We start from the raw sequence: 17,226 nt of genomic DNA on the forward strand, positions 1-17,226 counted from the left end.
TCTCTCCCTCCCCCCTCTCTCTCTCTCTCTCGCTCTCGCTCTCGCTCTCTCTCTCCTTCTCCCTCTCTTTCAGATTAGACGGGTTTGAAAATGTTGAGTGCTATACAGTCCATTGGGTTTCTTTGCCTTATCAAATTACACCTCAACAACCAACACACATTCACTGCACACAGACACACACATACACAATTAGACCAGACACATCAGAGCAGAGTAAAGTGTGTGTGTGTGTGTGTGTGTGTGTGTGTGTGTGTGTGTGTGTGTGTGTGTGTGTGTGTGTGTGTGTGTGCAGTCAATACAGTGCTGTCCAGATGGTGTGTTTGCTTTCTGGATATTTAGGGGTGATCTGTTTGAGTGTGTTGTGTGTCTATGGACAGTCATGCTATTCCACTGAGACTTGAATTCTATTGTTTTTATACTGAGCTAATGATATTTTCTAACCCTGAACTTTGAGAAAAATTTAATAAAGACTTTTCTCATGGGAACCGTTGGCCGCTCCCCACAATGAAGGTTCTGATTTCAGGTTTTACTGCAATTACATTTGTGGCATAATGACTGTGGCATTCCATACAATGGAAGTGAATGGGGGCCAATCTGTAAATCTGTAAACATTCAGTTTCAAAAGTATAGAAACAAGATGTAAACAATATGTGTGTAAACAAGATTTTAGTGTGATAAAATCACTTACTAACCTTTTCTGTGTAAAGTTAAAACCAATTTTACAACGATGTAATGCACAAACCCTAAAATGACAGCAAAAACCACAATTTACTCAACTTTACAGCTCAAATAATACACGAGTTTAAATCAACGTTATGTAACAAATGCTGTAGATTGTGCTTAACTTGTACTGAACCCAGAATTGTCCTTTTACATCAGAAAAACCACACACTTTCACTTAAAAAAAAAAAAAAAACCTTGCTGCCTTATCTTGAGTAAATCTAGTTTAGTCCATTAAACACTATTTAGATTTAGCTAGTGTAAGTATCTGCTTTTGTGTATATGTGTTATAGTTTCAATAATGTGTGCTGTTTACTCTAAAAAGGTCTGTGACACACACGTTAGACTCCACCTCCCAGACACTAATTATCTCCAGCACTCATTGATTCATTTAAACCTCAGAAATAATAATCTAAACAAACAACTGGCCAATTAACAAATGGAAATGAGCTTTAAGGTTACACATACAAGCAAAACTCATGCGTGTGCACACACACCTGTTTTTCTCCAGCGGCAGGAATTAGCATCAATATTTACTTTCTCCTCTCATTTCAACTCATGATAATTTACGTGTTAATTGCTGCAATTTGCATAGAGCTGCTATGACTACCTGCTGAAGAAGACACAGTGGAACACACGTATGGTGTTGGTGAGCAGCTAACTAAAAGTAGCAGCACAACTAACTTCACTACATTTTTTCAGAAGTGTGACAGTTGCTCAACTGTTTTCACAATAGTTAAGCTACTCCGGTAACAAGCAACTTTTTCCAACAAGCAACTGTGTAGCTACATCATTGTGCTTTATGTCACATTGTATCATACTCACAGCATAAAAGCCACACTATAGCAATATTCAACCGTGCTCTAACTCGCATCATTTGAATATGTTTAATTAATTCAAATAGTGACTCACTGAACAGTTCACATTAGAGGTCTGCTACCTGACCCAAACAGTTTTTCAAGTATTCGACTTCAGGTTTGGGTTTCTAATTAATTAAATATAAATCATTATTATTATTATATATATTTTATTAACACACACACACACACACATACACACATATATATATATATATATATATATATATATATATATATATATATATATATATATATAATTTATTTTATTTATATATAGGCAACATTTATTATAGTTTTAAATATATTTATTATTACTGATCATATAATATTATATATTAAATTAATATAGGCAACATTTATTACAGTTTTTTCACGTGCTGGACCGATTTCTTTGACCATTGCGGCGCGTCTTGCTGTGTTTTCAGCATCTCCTGCAGGGCTGCTAAATTTTTATACATTTTAGTGAAAGGGTTAGTTTAAAGGTTTACATTAGCTGCTTCATAGTAGATGTCTGCTACCCGACCCGAGTCCAACGGGGGCACACAAACCATCTCAGGCCGTGTATGGGTCAGTTTTTATATAACTTCGAAGTATAACTTCAGGTTTAGGCCATGTTTAGGTTTGTAATGAAAAAATATATATTTTTGTGATTATTATTAGAGGTCGACTGATAGTGGACTTTGCCGATAACGATAACTGAGGTGGTGTAAAAGGCCGATAGTTTTTTTAAAAATCGATTTATATAATATTTCCTTACAATGAAGATCACAGACATTGAGGCTCCAAAATTATTAATGCCAGTAATAACCAGACAAATTCAGATTTGGTGTATAACGACTTTTAATTATAAATAAGCCCAGAAAAACCGCTGGGGACTCCTATTTTGAAATGACAGAGACTTTGCTCCACTACAATGCTCTATATATGTAAGCATGTACTAAATTAAGCCTTTTGCACAGTAGCTTATATAAACATTACACCAAATGAGGTTTATTGATGAGTTATACATTTTTTTTAATAAAAACTATTGGCAAAAATCGGCATAGATTTTTGCAGATAACCAATTGTTCCAAAAAGCAACTATCGGCACCGATTAATCGGTAAAACCGATATATCAGTCTACCTCTAGTTATTATGAAAATAATTTTGCCGGTTTGTTTGAACGGTTCATGTTAGCTACTTCATAGTAAAGGTCTGCTATCCGACCAGAGCCCGGTTTTGGGTCAGGTGCTGGTCAGAACTTTGGATTTGATCGGGTTTGTTATTAATGAAAAATAATTGATTATTGTTATTTTTATTGCATATGTATTTTTAATAATATAATATTGGGCACTACATCTCAACAACACTAAACACAACAAGGTGCACATGTATTTTTTACACACAACTCAACAGGGCCACGGAAAGGGAAAGCAAGCGGAAAATCGCAGAGAAAAGAGAAAGAGACGGAGCGTAAACTTGCTTATTGTGTCTGCTGTGTCTTTGTTGTATGTAATTGACTGACTTCAAAAACACAAAAGCAATAATATCAGCCGTGCATTCAGATCAATATACACACACACAAACTCAATCCCGCCAGCGTCAGAACTATTGAAGCCGACATGCGTTTACCTGGATAAAGAAACATAACCTGATCTCAGTTACATTAGATTCCAGCTCCGCTGACAGCAGCCTGTCTCATCCAATTCTCATTCTTGTCTTGCCTGTTTAGCTCTGACAATAAATGTTAAGATACAAGTGAATTATGGAGTGGGGATTCTTATTAAGACATCCAGCAGTAAAACTCACAGATCTGGACATGACCCAAAGCCCTTTGTTGTGTAGACACGTCCCTTCTTGTATTTGAACAATTATTTTTACTCTATGAAGTTCATCTTCAACCAGAGGAGAATGGAGACACTGGCATTGACTCAAAGACTTTGTTGAGAAAAAAGAACCAAAACTGCACAAATCCACTTTTACAAACTCAATCCAAACCACATCTATCTGTGGTTAGAAATCCGATTAAAACTGATTTGTTTTTAAATTTCATTTTTATATATGTTTCAGTCTGAACGGTCAGATGAGATGGGACACAACAACTATATACTGACCACTCTCATTTGCACTCAAAAAACAGCATACACTCTACGCAGTGATTAGTGAATGAGTGCATGAGTTAGAGGTTTCAAACACAGCATTTTAGTAGACATGAAATATGTTTAGAAAGTTGACTTGTTCTGCAGTGACCTAACAATATTTTAAACAGCATTTTGGCTAATTTTGCATGCAGCCTTTATGACCTCATTAAATATCTGTACCTTTAAAAGTCAATTTGTTAATTTTGGTGACAATTAAAGGGACAGTTCACCCAAAAATGAAAATTCCGTCATCATACTTCACTCTCATATCATTCCAAGCCTGTTTGACTTTCTTTATTCCGTGGAACACCAGAATGTTCGAGCTGCTTTCTTCATACAGCTCTGGAAAAAAAATTAAGAGACCACTGCAAAATTGAAGCACCCCCAGATCATCACCGATCTTCCACCTGGTCGTCTAATGGTTAGACGGGGACCTGGAGAGGCCTACAAACCACAGTGTCTTGCACACACTGTGAAATTTGGAGGAGGATCGGTGATGATCTGGGTGCTTCAGCAAGACTGGAATCGGGCAGATTTGTCTTTGTGAAGGATGAATGAATCAAGCCACGTACAAGGTTATCCTGGAAGAAAACTTGCGTCCTTCTGCTCTGACAATGTTCCTCAACATTGGTTTTTCCAGCAGGACAATGCTCCATGCCACACAGCCAGATCAATCAAGGTGTGGATGGAGGACCACCGACTCAAGACCCTGTCATGGCCAGCCCAATCTCCAGATCTGAACCCCATTGAAAACCTCTGGAATGTGATCAAGAGGAAGATGGACGGCCACAAGCCATTAAACTAAGCCGAGCTGCTTGAATTTTTGTGCCAGGAGTGGCATAAAGTCACCCAACAGTAATGTGAAAGACTGGTAGAGAGCATGCCAAGACACATGAAAGCTGTAATTGGAAATCAGGATTATTCCACCAAATATTGATTTCTGAACTCTTCCTAAGTTAAAATGTTAGTATTGTGTTGATTAAAAAAACTTGTTTTCTTTGCATTATCCGAGGTCTGAAAACATTTTTTGTTATTTTGACCACTTGTCATTTTCTGTAAATAAATGCTCTAAATGACAATATTTTTATTTGGAATTTAATTGAAATGTTGTCAGTACTTTATAGAATAAAACAAAAATGTTCATTTTACTCAAACACATACCTATAAATAGTAAATCCAGAAAAACTAATGATTTTGCAGTGATCTCTTAATTTTTTACAGAGCTGTATAATAAAAAAAAATCAATTTCTTATAGCAAATTTTTATTTTATTTTCTGGTAAAAATATCTAAACATCTTTAAAACTGAATCAAGATTTTTTTTTTCTTAGCTAATTGCCAAATAGTCTTTTCTTGTATTAAGCTTGAATGGTTAGATATTGTTATGCATAGATGTGTTTAGATATTTTTACAGGAAAACAAGACACAAATACTCAGTAAGAAATTTTTTTTTGCAATGTGTTGAGCTCCAAAATAACCATAAAAGCATCATAAAAGTATTGTAAAATAGTCCGTACGACTCGTGTACTACATCATATTCAAAATCTTCAGATTTGTGAAAAAGGCACCCAACTGAGGACTGAAATGTACACCATTATTCACCGTGAACCTTAAAAATCTTCACCATTCGCTTTGAATGAATGTAAAAGAGCAGTCTGGATATTCTGCAATAAATAACTCTTCTTGTATTCCATAAAAAACATTTAAAAAATGAAAGTCATATGGGGTTTGGAACGAAATAGGGGTGAGTAAATGCTGACAGAAGATTCATGTCATTACTATGGCAAACAATGACATACCAGATATATACAACACTGTCCGAACACTTGCAAAATAAAAAACAATCAAACAAATCAGAATTAGGTGTAGTCTGAAAATCCTTGGCACATCGAGATGTTCTGTCCTGAAATGGCCCGTGGCAGCGCAGATATTGATGTGCATTTGTTGACTGTGATTTTGCAGTGAATAATGGATCTTTAGCAGGACGTGTCTGTGGTTAAAGAATGATCTTTTAAAGACACTTGCTGCTCCTGTCTGGATCAGATGAAAATGAAATTAAACCTCAGAACGCAGGACAAGCCGATCACACGATCATTAATAAAGCTAAGAGCCCGCGTGGACGGACTGAGGAGCTGAAGACAGATCTGGTGTCTTCACACGCTTCTCATAAATTACCGCGAGTGCCTCACAATTTATGAGCACATGCCTCTCGGTGGTGTCTATCATTTTCACTTCCCTGTCAGCGTAATTCAGCCCTAAACTGTCCAAAGAGATGAAAAATACAGAGAGAGAGAGCCAGTGAGAGAAACACATGAAGACACTCCGGAAGTCCCGATGGTGTACCACTGATAAAACAAGAACTGTATTTCTTGCCCAGACCTATCGCACTGTGAATTTGGCAACAGACAGTAGAGCGAAAGTTTTTCAGCTGAAATCTGTGCTTACCAAAATTCGAATCACTGCCCCCGGTGGCCAAAACTGAAAGTGTTGTTGAACGTATGGGCACGTGTGAGCTCCAGTTCAGAGTGAAATGTCCACAGAGTGGCACCAAATGCGAGTTGTTTTTAGAGGTAAATGATGTAATACAGTGGAGAGGAATGCATATTTTACTAACCATAGGCCATAAACCAAATCCCAACCCTAAACCTAACCGTCAGTGGAGTAAAAAGTACTCTTAGAGGGAAATTCGCAGTTATCATTGATTACGGGAACGTGATTACTTCCTGGTTTCCATGGGACCAGACCCCATGTCTCAGAGGTTGTGGTAGCGCTACAGAAATTGGTGAACACATTTGAATTGATGCAAAAATGTCAGATGGGAGATGGCGCTTGACAGTATTTCGGCAGGATGGGGCTGATTCTAGGATAAATGAACCTTTGGAAGCAACATGTCGAGTTTCTGTGGAGTTATATTGTCTCGTCTGAACCTGTAAGCTCTTTGTGGATCTTGTGACTTTAATCTCAAGGATTATAGCTGCTAGCATGAAGGTTTCAGGTTCAATATGTGTAGAAGGGGACCCGTCAACATCAAATAAGGGCAAGTTTTGTTCAAGTGGACATAGTAAGTGCCTAAAAAGAAACTGTCTTTGTATCTTTCACAGATTTGATGGTACTAACCTGTAAAATGTTGTCAAATCCAGCAACTAGTTCTGAAATCGTAAGGGGGGTTGCATACCAGATGCGTCTACCCATTTTCGAGAATGTATGTGAAACCTACATTTGCGCCCCTCTTTCGCCTTCGGGGGGTGGAGGTCCCCCATTATGGGGGGTTGTGATTTCCCTTGAACGATTTCACCTTCCGGGTGCCGGCGGCACAGTAGCCCTGTTAATATTGTGCCCCTATGTGTTGCACATGTCACCTGTCCTACTCGACCGGCCCCGAGCGAGATTCGAACTGGTGATCCCCGTCATGGGAGCCGGATGTGCTAGCAAGGACGCTATAAAAGCCATGGCCTCTAGCCTCGGTCGTTAGTGCGTCTCTTAAGGCCAGGAGAGTGAAGTTTACACACTGCACAGCTATCACGTACCAGCTGGCTACCGTTACACTCACCCCTCTAAACCTCACTCCCATCTGGGTCACTGCACCAGTGTCACCGGTCCTACTCGACCCGCCCCGAGCGTTCTTGGCGTCTGGCATTCTTGGGGATGTGACATAAATTTTAACATAAATGAAACCTATTTAAGGCTACATACAGAGAAATTGCATAATAAACATTGCCATTTCTAATAATTCAGTTTGCGCAGTTGCACCAGTTTCATACACTAACCTGAAAACCCATCAACGCCACTTTGTTCATTCTTGAAGAAGTACAAAAACCTTCGTAACATTTGTGTGTATGGTGACTCAATTCACAACTTTGGACTGCCACCTGCACCACATCGTAGCATCCTGTGTGTGATACCTGTGCCTTGTCCTACCAGTGGCATGACACTTCTCGTCCGGTGTGCGACCGACTTAAGAAATCATATGGGGTGGCTTCTACAAAAACGTGCAACTTTTACTCCCATAGAAAAAAACTTATGAACCAACTAATATTGTTATTACGATTTTTCCTAAGTTTAACCCCCAACCCAAACCTTAAACCAAACCATGATTTTAACAGAAAATTACTTTTGTGTACCACAGAAGAAAGAAAACATTGTGGTTGAATCAAATTCATACTTTTCGTACGAGTCTTCGTTTCTTGCAATTTTGCTGTATCTAGGAATATTTCCGAGTTGTCATGCCATTTGAGGCTGAGATTACACGAGGATAGACAGTAAGTCAGTCTGGAAGAAAGCATTTTCTACACTGTGAGGAAAAAAACGGTATGTAAACACAAACCTCTTCGTACACACACACGCTGTACCCCATGAGATTTTCACCCATGAAATTTAAGCGCATCAGACAAATCTGCTGCAGTAGCCTCCGATTAACACAGTGGTTTTCTATCTGTTTGTGACACACACACACACACACACACACATACACATACACACACACACACGGTTAATTAGAGCCAGTAGTACAGAGAGAGCAATCAGCGACAGAAAAAGATGATTGAGTGTAGAGGAATCTGTTACAGTGAATTACTGATGAACAACAGTCTCTCTCACACACACACACCAAATTTATAGCAATGAAACAGCTGTGCAGTTAAATCAGACCGATGTTACTGTGAAATCGGAAACAGTAGGTTGACTTTTCTTTAGCTAAAATCGTTCTTTGCTTACCGAAATGCGAAACACTGCCCCCAGTGGCCAAAGCGGTAACTAGAAAATAGTTTCTATATGTATAATAAACAACTATAAATCGATAGTTTTATATTTTTGTATACTTCTTAATTCAATTACGTCATTCGCAATGCTTCATGGGATTGTAGTTCATTCCCTCATTAAAGATGTTAAGTACCTTTGCCTTTTTGTACCATTTTAAAATAATGTTTTGCTTTGAATCAAAGCTTGCAGTGTTGTGATTCGCCTAAGAGCTGGTTGGTTTGGTTCATGGCACACAACTCTTTTATGAAGGATTTTATGACATCTGTGTGGAAAAAATGAATGGATAAAACACGTCCTGAACCAAGATGGCTGAAAATGTTTCAGCATGTGTCATCAGTATGGTAACACGTAATATCATCTCCATCTCGAGTTAACAGCGTTTGGTGAGAAGAGCTGGATTCAGGAGGTCAGGAGTTCAGTCAGCTCCTCCAGAGACTCTGAGCATTAGACTGCTGATATGTCTTGAGTATGCACCATTTATATACCTGCCGTTACATATTGCGTACCAATTGTGCATACAGATCTGCACAATTAATATGTAGCGGCAAACAGAAACTCAAAGAATACTCTCGACTTTCGTCTCTTCTGAGAGAAGCGTTCACTTTATCTGAGACTAATGTGTCCAAAGACAGATGTTGTGGACCAAAAGTATTTTGAAGCTACACTGAAACTATAGTTTGTCAAACTATAAGATACTCACAATTTAAAGTAGTTCAGCTGAAGTTATGTCACGTTTTGGATTAACTGTTTGCTATGTTCCAAGAAACAAACAAAAAGTAGCTACATAAGTAGAATGTATTAAGATTATATGATTTTTTTTTTCTTTTAAGTGACAGCATCAAAACTTAAACAGATAAATTTACACTAAATACAAATAAAAATAGCCTTATTTATAAAACTGGGAATAAACTAAGATTAGATCATTTCTTTAAAATTATAGCATCAAACTTAACTTAAACACAAACATTTCCAGTAAACATAACTAAAAATACCCTGATTTATAAAACTGAGGGTACGTTTACACGAAAACGATGTACTAAAAACGGAAACGTTTTTCCTTTGCGTTTTTGAAAAGTTTTGCATACAGACGACAACGTTGTCAAAACGATCCCCGTTCACATGGATCCGCGAAAACAACTAACTGTATTATGCATGCCAGGCCAGTAGTTGGCGATGTCACTTTGTGAAGAAACACTACGCGCCTGCGCACATAAGCATTCTTCCACAGAGCGGTGAATACAAACAATGAAGATGGCGATCGCTGGTTGTAGTAGTGATACAGTAAATCTACACTTTGCTGGAAAAGCGTCAATAAACTCAAAATCTTGAGCAGCAGAGTCCTGTAGTCCGCCACTGTAGTTTTGAATGTCTCGCACGTTGTTTTGAAATACTTGCGTGCATGTCTATAGACTGAACACGTAATACGCGTGCGCATGACGTCATCGTTTTCACAAATTCGCATTTTTGTATGTTTACACGGAGACGATAACGGCATTGTTTTCAAAAACTTGCACTTTGAAACCCATTTTCAAAAGTTTGCGTTTTCAGGCCCCAAAACACCGTTGTCATGTAAACGAACAGCCAAAACTCATACGTTTTTCGTTTTTAGTTGAAAACGTTGTCGTGTAAACGGGCCCTGAGTATAAACTGTAAGATTATATTTATTTTTAAGTGACAGCATCAAAACTTAAACACATAAATGTCCAGTAAACATACCTAAAAATACCATAAATTATGAAACTGATTATAAACTTTTAGATTAGAATATTTCTTTAAAAGCAGCAGTATCAAAACTTACATTTAACATAAATTTACACCAAATTAAAAAAATAAAAAAATAAAATCCCTTGATCTATAAAACTGTGTATAAACTATTCGATTAGGTCATTTCTTTGAAAGAGACAGCATCAAAACTTAACTTAAACACAAACATTTCCAGTAAATATATATATATATATATATATATATATAAGAAAAGATTGATAAAAATGAGTATAAGGTGTAAGATCAGATACTTTTTTGGTAAGTGACAGCGTCAAAACATAATAAACTTATTTTATTATGAAACACAAATTTACACTAAATTCAACAAATAAAACCGAGTATAAACTTCGCTGTATTAGACCAGATTAGATTAATTCTTTAAAAGTGACAGCTTGAAAATGTATACTAAACACATAAATAAAAGAAACCTGATTAATAAAACTGACAAGAAACTATTAAATTAGATCATTTATTTTAAAGTGACAGCGTTAAACCGTAAACAAGTAAATTTCCTCCAAATACAACTAGAAAATCTCTGATTTATGAAACTGCGTATACATCAGATTAGATGTCTTTGAAAGCGACAGCATCAAAAATGAAACGCATAAATTTCACTAAATAAAATAAATAAATAAATAATTAAAAAAAAAAACTGCGTATAAACTATTAGATAAGATCATTTCTTTGAAATCGACAGCATCAAAACTTGACTTAAACACATAAATGTACAGGAAGTACAATGAAAAATACCCCAATGTATAAAACTGAGTCAAAAATGTAGTAATAAACTCCAACAGTATAGTAATGTAAAATGCCGTGTAGAGAGGGACTTGAATGATGTTATGTTTTGTGTAATGACTTGAATCGTATTTGTCCAAGCAAACCCATCCACTAAATCAAATCAAACTCCTCAGAGCTATTTAAGAGAGAGTTTGTCAGCACAGATACATTTCTCTTGCTCGTTCCAGTACGTGACGAGAAATAAAAAGACAGAGACAGAGAGAGAAAGAAGTTGGGTTTGTGTGCGAATGAACGCGTGGTATAATTCAGGTTTGTCTGTGTTTCTTTTTCTTCCTGATTAAAATCACGTTGCACATGAAATGTCTAAATTATTCAGAGATACATACTGCAGCAAACAGGGCTGTGTGTTTGAATATGAAATCAATTAAGAGCACGACACACACTCACTCATAAACCAAGACTCATGAATAATATCTGCTGCTCTCGCGAGGACTGTTTGCCCTGATTCTTCATACAGCGACACAATGCTGCATAGCCACAGTGTGTGTGTGTGTGTGTGGACAGATGGAGGGAGGATAAAGGACTGTTCTCCTGGTGTGTAAGAGTGACTTAAGAGGAGAAAACAGAATGCACTCATCTCGTTTATGGCTCACTGGTGTCTCAGTGCTATATCACTCACTCACATTTCCCAAAATACAGAAAAACCTAGGGGTGCACAGGTGTTTTGGCCAAATATATATATATATATATATATATATATATATATACATAACATATAACGGACATACATAACATATATATATATATATATATATATATATGTTATGTATGTCCGTTAACTGATAAGATGTCTGATATTATAAATCTATTTAGTTTTGCTTTTAAGAAATGGTGATAAATCAGGTATCATAACATTGTTATGTACAGCAGTGCTTTCTGAAAACTTGGCACAGGAAAGACTATACTGTTTGAAATAATAATAATAATAATAATAATAATAATAATAATAATAATAATAAACTTTCAACAATGGCCAATTCAGAAATAAACTGATCATAAAAAAAAACCAAAAAAAAAAACAAAAAAACATTTGGCATTTCAAGCATAGCGCATAAAAAACAAAGCATTTCAATTTAGAATTGTATGACTAATTCTATAAACTAATTCATTGTACCTATACTCAAACCCAAGCAAAAAGTCACAGCAACACTGAATAATTTATGAGCATATCTGGATATGCTAATGAGCATAATGACCTAAAACGAGTAACACATTTCTGTCAAACTTGACATGCCAACATGCTGCAAACGAAATACTGGATACAAACGACTAATTAACACCAATGATAATTTAAATATGAATCAAAGAGGCATCAAAACATTATAATGCACTGAGAAATAAGTGTTTAGTTTTTTTATAATATCTGCTTCAGTTATCAGTCAATTCAGACCAATAAGATATCATGAAAAAAAAGTGAATATGTATGGTAGTACTGATAATCCCCATACCAATATATCGGTAAAACACTTTTTTTTTTTTTTTAAAGAATATAGGGTTCACAGGGTTAACTGTTTAGTACTTCTAAAGAACGGCATAAAAATAGTTCCTGATATTATCTTCTTACAAAATCAGCCATATTGACCGATACCGATACGGTTACCGATATATCGAGGAAAACACTTTAAAAATAACACAGTGTTCACTTTAACAGCCCATTTAGAATCTAATAATGATTAATAATAAGTAAATCAAGCCAATTAAGGACATGCTTCCAGTTATCTAGCACAATACAAAAAGTCATGGAACACTGAATAATTCATGAGCGTTTCTGCATATGCTAACATAAATGATAATGACCTAAAATGTGACAGATATGAACATTTTAAACATATCTTTCATTATGTAAATATAAGGACATGACATGCCAACATATCACAACCAACTACATTATAAAACTACATGCGATCATCCAAATATGTTTGGCAGAGTTTTACAGCCCTCGAGTTGGAGTGAATGAATAAAAGCATGAAAGAGTGGAATAAAAGATGAGTGCTGACCCCAGACAGAAGAGGGGTCACAGGTCAGGGGTCAGACGACACGAGGATTCACTCGCAGTGAATGAAACAAGAGAATAAAGATTAAAAGAGAAGAGAGATGGATGTAGTCTCACCCCGGACAGGTAGAGGAACGCCGGCGGACAGTGTAAGGAATGAGGGAGCATCCCAGATCCGGACAGCAGCACACACGCTGAGTTTGCCATGGAGCTGAGAGAGGAAGACTTCCACATTTAACCACGATACTGTCTTTCTCTCTGTCTGTCTCTCTCTTCTGCTGTAGACACAATGCAGCTCGCTGCTCTGCACTTGATACGGGATCTCCTCTCCCTCCTCTCTCTTTCTCCCTGTTTATTCTGCCAGCAATAAAGATCACTTAAACATTCACATGCAGGAGTGGGAGGTGCTTTGAGAGCGGAGGAGAGACTCGTGTGTGTGTGTATGCGTGTTGATGCTATAACAGCACTGCCTGTGTGCTTTTAATTGCCCACGACCCCCTTTAGAGTCCAACACTGGCAAAGAGCCTTTAAAAACACACTCAAGGACACACACATACACACACACACACACACACTGTGATGTGCACGCATGGCATAAATAGTCTCAATTCAAAGCTTGATGCACACAGTTATACTGACCTCTGCTCATTGGCACAATTAAACTTGGTTGAAATGTACATGCTGTGTTTTCTATTATAGTGGTGTTGTTAAGTCAAGCATCACTATTACTATTGCTCATTTTTAGGTTAGTGAGTTGAACAAACCCCTGATACTAAGTATTAAACTTAGTATTAACATGAAAATTCTCTCTCATTTACTCACCCTCATGCCATCCCAGATGTGTATGACTTTCTTTCTTCTGCAGAACACAAATGAAGATGTTTAGAAGAATATCTCAGCTTTATAGGTCCATACAATGCAAGTGAATGGTGACCAGAACTTTGAAGCTCCGAAAAGCACATAAAGACAGCATAAAAGTAATCCATGAGACTCCAGTGGTTAAATCCATGTCTTCAGAAGTGATATGATAGGTGTAGGTGAGAAACAAATCAATATTTAAATTTTTTTTTACTATAAATTCTCCTCCCTGACCAGTTGGTGACGATATGCGTGAAGAATGCGAATCGCCAAATACAAAAGAAGAAGAATGTGAAAGTGAAAGTGAAAGTGGAGATTTATGGTATAAAAAAAGGACTTAAATATTGATCTGTTTCTCACCCACACCTATCATATCACTTCTGAAGACATGGATTAAACCACTGGAGTGTGCTTTTGAAAAAAACAAAAACATTGGTCACCATTCACTCGCATTGCATAGTACTTAAGAACTAAAATAGTCTTCTAAAAATCTTTATTTGTGTTTGGCAAAAGAAATAAATTGACACATCTGAGATGGCATGGGGGTGAGTAAATGATGAGAGAATATTAATTTTTAGGTGAACTGTCCCTTTAATAAAGTTTGAAAACAAGCAGCTTTGTCATCAAAGGAAATACCTCAGCCTTCTGATATCTTGGGTGAAAAAGGTTGAGAACGTCTGATGTGGTATGTTTATTGAGCTGGCATTTCTACGTGGAGACATTCGCAAAATACAGCTGATTTCAGGTTTGCAGTCCCTCAGTAGAGCTCAAGTGTTCTGCTCAGTGTAAACACAGACACACAGCTGACAACTCGTGTACTGAGTCGCAGCCGTGACACATTTCACCAGTGACTGTTTAGACAGACCTAATTCACACAGGACTGACTGTACAGAGACATCACTCACATGAGACAGAAAGAGAGGGAGAGACAGACAGCTGGTGAGAGGTGCTGCACTGCAGGTGCTGTAGGGCAAAACCACAAACATGCTCCACCATTTATCACTCGCAGAGAGAGAAAGAGAGCGAGAGTGGAGAAATAGAGACGGAAAATGGGAGGAAAAAAGATAACGGAAAGGAGCACAAAAAATAGCGTTTTGATTAGACTTTTTTTTAAGGTTAGTGGCCATACAAAATCAATGTATATCTTTATATTATGAATTAAACCTACTTCTTTTTAGTTTTTCAATACACATATTAGGCCAGTGTTAATCTCGTCAACAAAATTACTGATGAAAATGTTCACTGATGAAGGTTTTTGATTCTGTCAATGACAAAGAAGATGAAAGGAATATGATGCATCATTATGATAATTAAACGATTTAATTAAAACATACTGTTGACGAGAAAAAAATAATAATACTGCAAGATATTAACAGTGCACAAACAGGAGAAACATCTAAAAAAAAAAAAAAACATCTGTTTTTAGAAGAAGAAACATCCAATAACCCAGTGTTATATGATGACAGAATTTGTATTTTTGGGTGAACTATCCCTTTAAGTCATATTAAATTTGAGAGCGGTCGAATAACACATGAGCTATAAGCCTTTATAAAGATCTCATTTACTGTGTTTGGACCACAGAAACCATGACATGCACCATCTAATGCGATTATTGCATGTTTGAATAAAAAGCAAAACCCACTGTACAGTGTCACACTACAGGGTGTTGATTACAGCAAAGAGCGAGAGACACCACAAAATACCTGGAGAGAGAGTGATTTAATTTCCATAGTGTCAATAATACCATGTCAGTCAAAGGAATGACATGTCAAGCCCTTCATCTGTGAGAAAGCCTTCTTGAAAACTGATCGACAAACTTCAGAAACATCTTCTCAAATACACAGACACTGCACAAATGCATTCAGCTTTGCCATGCTGAAAGGTCCCAAAATGGGAACAAAGCAGAGAGTGATTGGTTTAAAAAGAACCAAATCATGCCAGAGAAACCAAAGTCACAGTAAGGAAAATATAGGGCTAGTGTTACAGTGAGACACTTTCAATGGAAGTGAATGGGGGCCAATCAGTAAACATTGAAATACTCACAATTTCAAAAGTATAGCCACAATATGTAAACAATATGTGTGTTAACATGATTTTAGAGCGATAAAATCACTTACTAACATGTTCTGTGTAAAGTTATAGCCAATTTTACAACTTTGTTGCCATGACAACGTAATGCCATGAACCCTCAAACCTTAAAACGACAGTAAAAACGAGGATTTAAACAATTTTACAGCTCTAATTATGTATGCGTTTTAACAAAAGAAATAATGTAAGTTTTTTTTAAAGAATTATAAGCTTCAAACCCTCAAAAAATTGTCCCCATTCACTTCCATTGTAAAAAAAAATATCACTCAAAAAAATCTGAAATGTTTCAGAATAGAAGAGCCGCATTGCTTATCCTCAGAATATCTGCATTTTCGAGAGCCGTATAAAGACATCCAGCTCTCAGGTCCAAATGAGTCTGTCCGTGTGGATATTTAGTGCTTTAATAAACGGGCTGCGGCGCTCGGTCTCCCTGAAGAAGGTTTTTAAACTAGATACCGCTGAGATGTAAAAACTCTTCACACCTTCTCACACACTGGCTGCTAATTAGAGCCGAGCGATGCTCACTTCCTAACGAAGGGGATATTGAGGGTGTTCTGCCCGCACAGTTATTATTTTGTGGAGTTGAGTATTTAGTGAAGGAACTGGAGATTTACAAGCCCCAAAATAGAGCGAGATCTCCATTAACTGAATTGTGTGCTCTATTTATAACTATTTTACGCCTTCAAACTGGGTTAACAACACCATGACCAAACACACACAGACAGAAAGAGGATCTGATAAGGCAATACTACAGTAACGAGTTAGTTGCTTTACATAATCAGATGAACTTTTTGGAAACAACAATGAATTTACATGTTTGGAATTTGCATCATTATACCCGAGTTACTTTTTCAAATAAATAACACCATCTCCAAGCAGACTGAGCCCACTGTGAATTTGGTGACAGTTGGTCGAAAGTTCTTCCAAACTTTCCAGTTTCAGGGTTAAATGTTCTCAGAGTGGCGCCAAAAGCGAGTTGTATTTTTAGTTGTAAATGAGACCATACAGTCAACAGAAAGGCATATTTTATTAACCGTATGGCCTAAGCCAAACCCCAACTTCATACCTAACCATCAGTGGAGTAAAAAAAGTAAAAATGCAACCTTTGAACTGCGCTTACTATTGTTTTTGTGAACGTGATTACTTCCTGGTTTGCGTGGGAAGAGACCACTATAAGTAGCGCCAGGGGAAAATTTGTCAATCAATTCACGTTTGAATTGATGCAAAATGTCTGATGGGACCTGTGGCTTATCAGTAATTTGGTAA

At 37.0% G+C, this 17,226-nt stretch overlaps 1 protein-coding gene across 5 annotated transcripts in view; it reads right to left on the reverse strand.

Annotated features, from left to right (window-relative positions):
* Positions 1 to 17,226, reverse strand: part of LOC127449876 (RNA binding protein fox-1 homolog 3-like) — a 181,569-nt gene that overhangs the window by 78,857 nt on the left and 85,486 nt on the right. For 3 of the 5 annotated variants that reach the window (XM_051713488.1, XM_051713490.1, XM_051713487.1), the window contains exon 1: positions 13,132 to 13,273. The exons of the other annotated variants lie outside the window; for them this stretch is intronic. In XM_051713488.1, coding sequence (XP_051569448.1) covers positions 13,132 to 13,248 — 117 coding nt within the window. In that variant the 5' untranslated portion in view covers positions 13,249 to 13,273. Of the gene's footprint in view, positions 1 to 13,131; positions 13,274 to 17,226 lie in introns of those variants that run through there. 5 annotated transcript variants of the gene reach the window in all.

The sequence above is a fragment of the Myxocyprinus asiaticus genome, chromosome 13 (assembly GCF_019703515.2).
Source record: "Myxocyprinus asiaticus isolate MX2 ecotype Aquarium Trade chromosome 13, UBuf_Myxa_2, whole genome shotgun sequence".
Lineage (NCBI taxonomy): Eukaryota > Metazoa > Chordata > Actinopteri > Cypriniformes > Catostomidae > Myxocyprinus > Myxocyprinus asiaticus.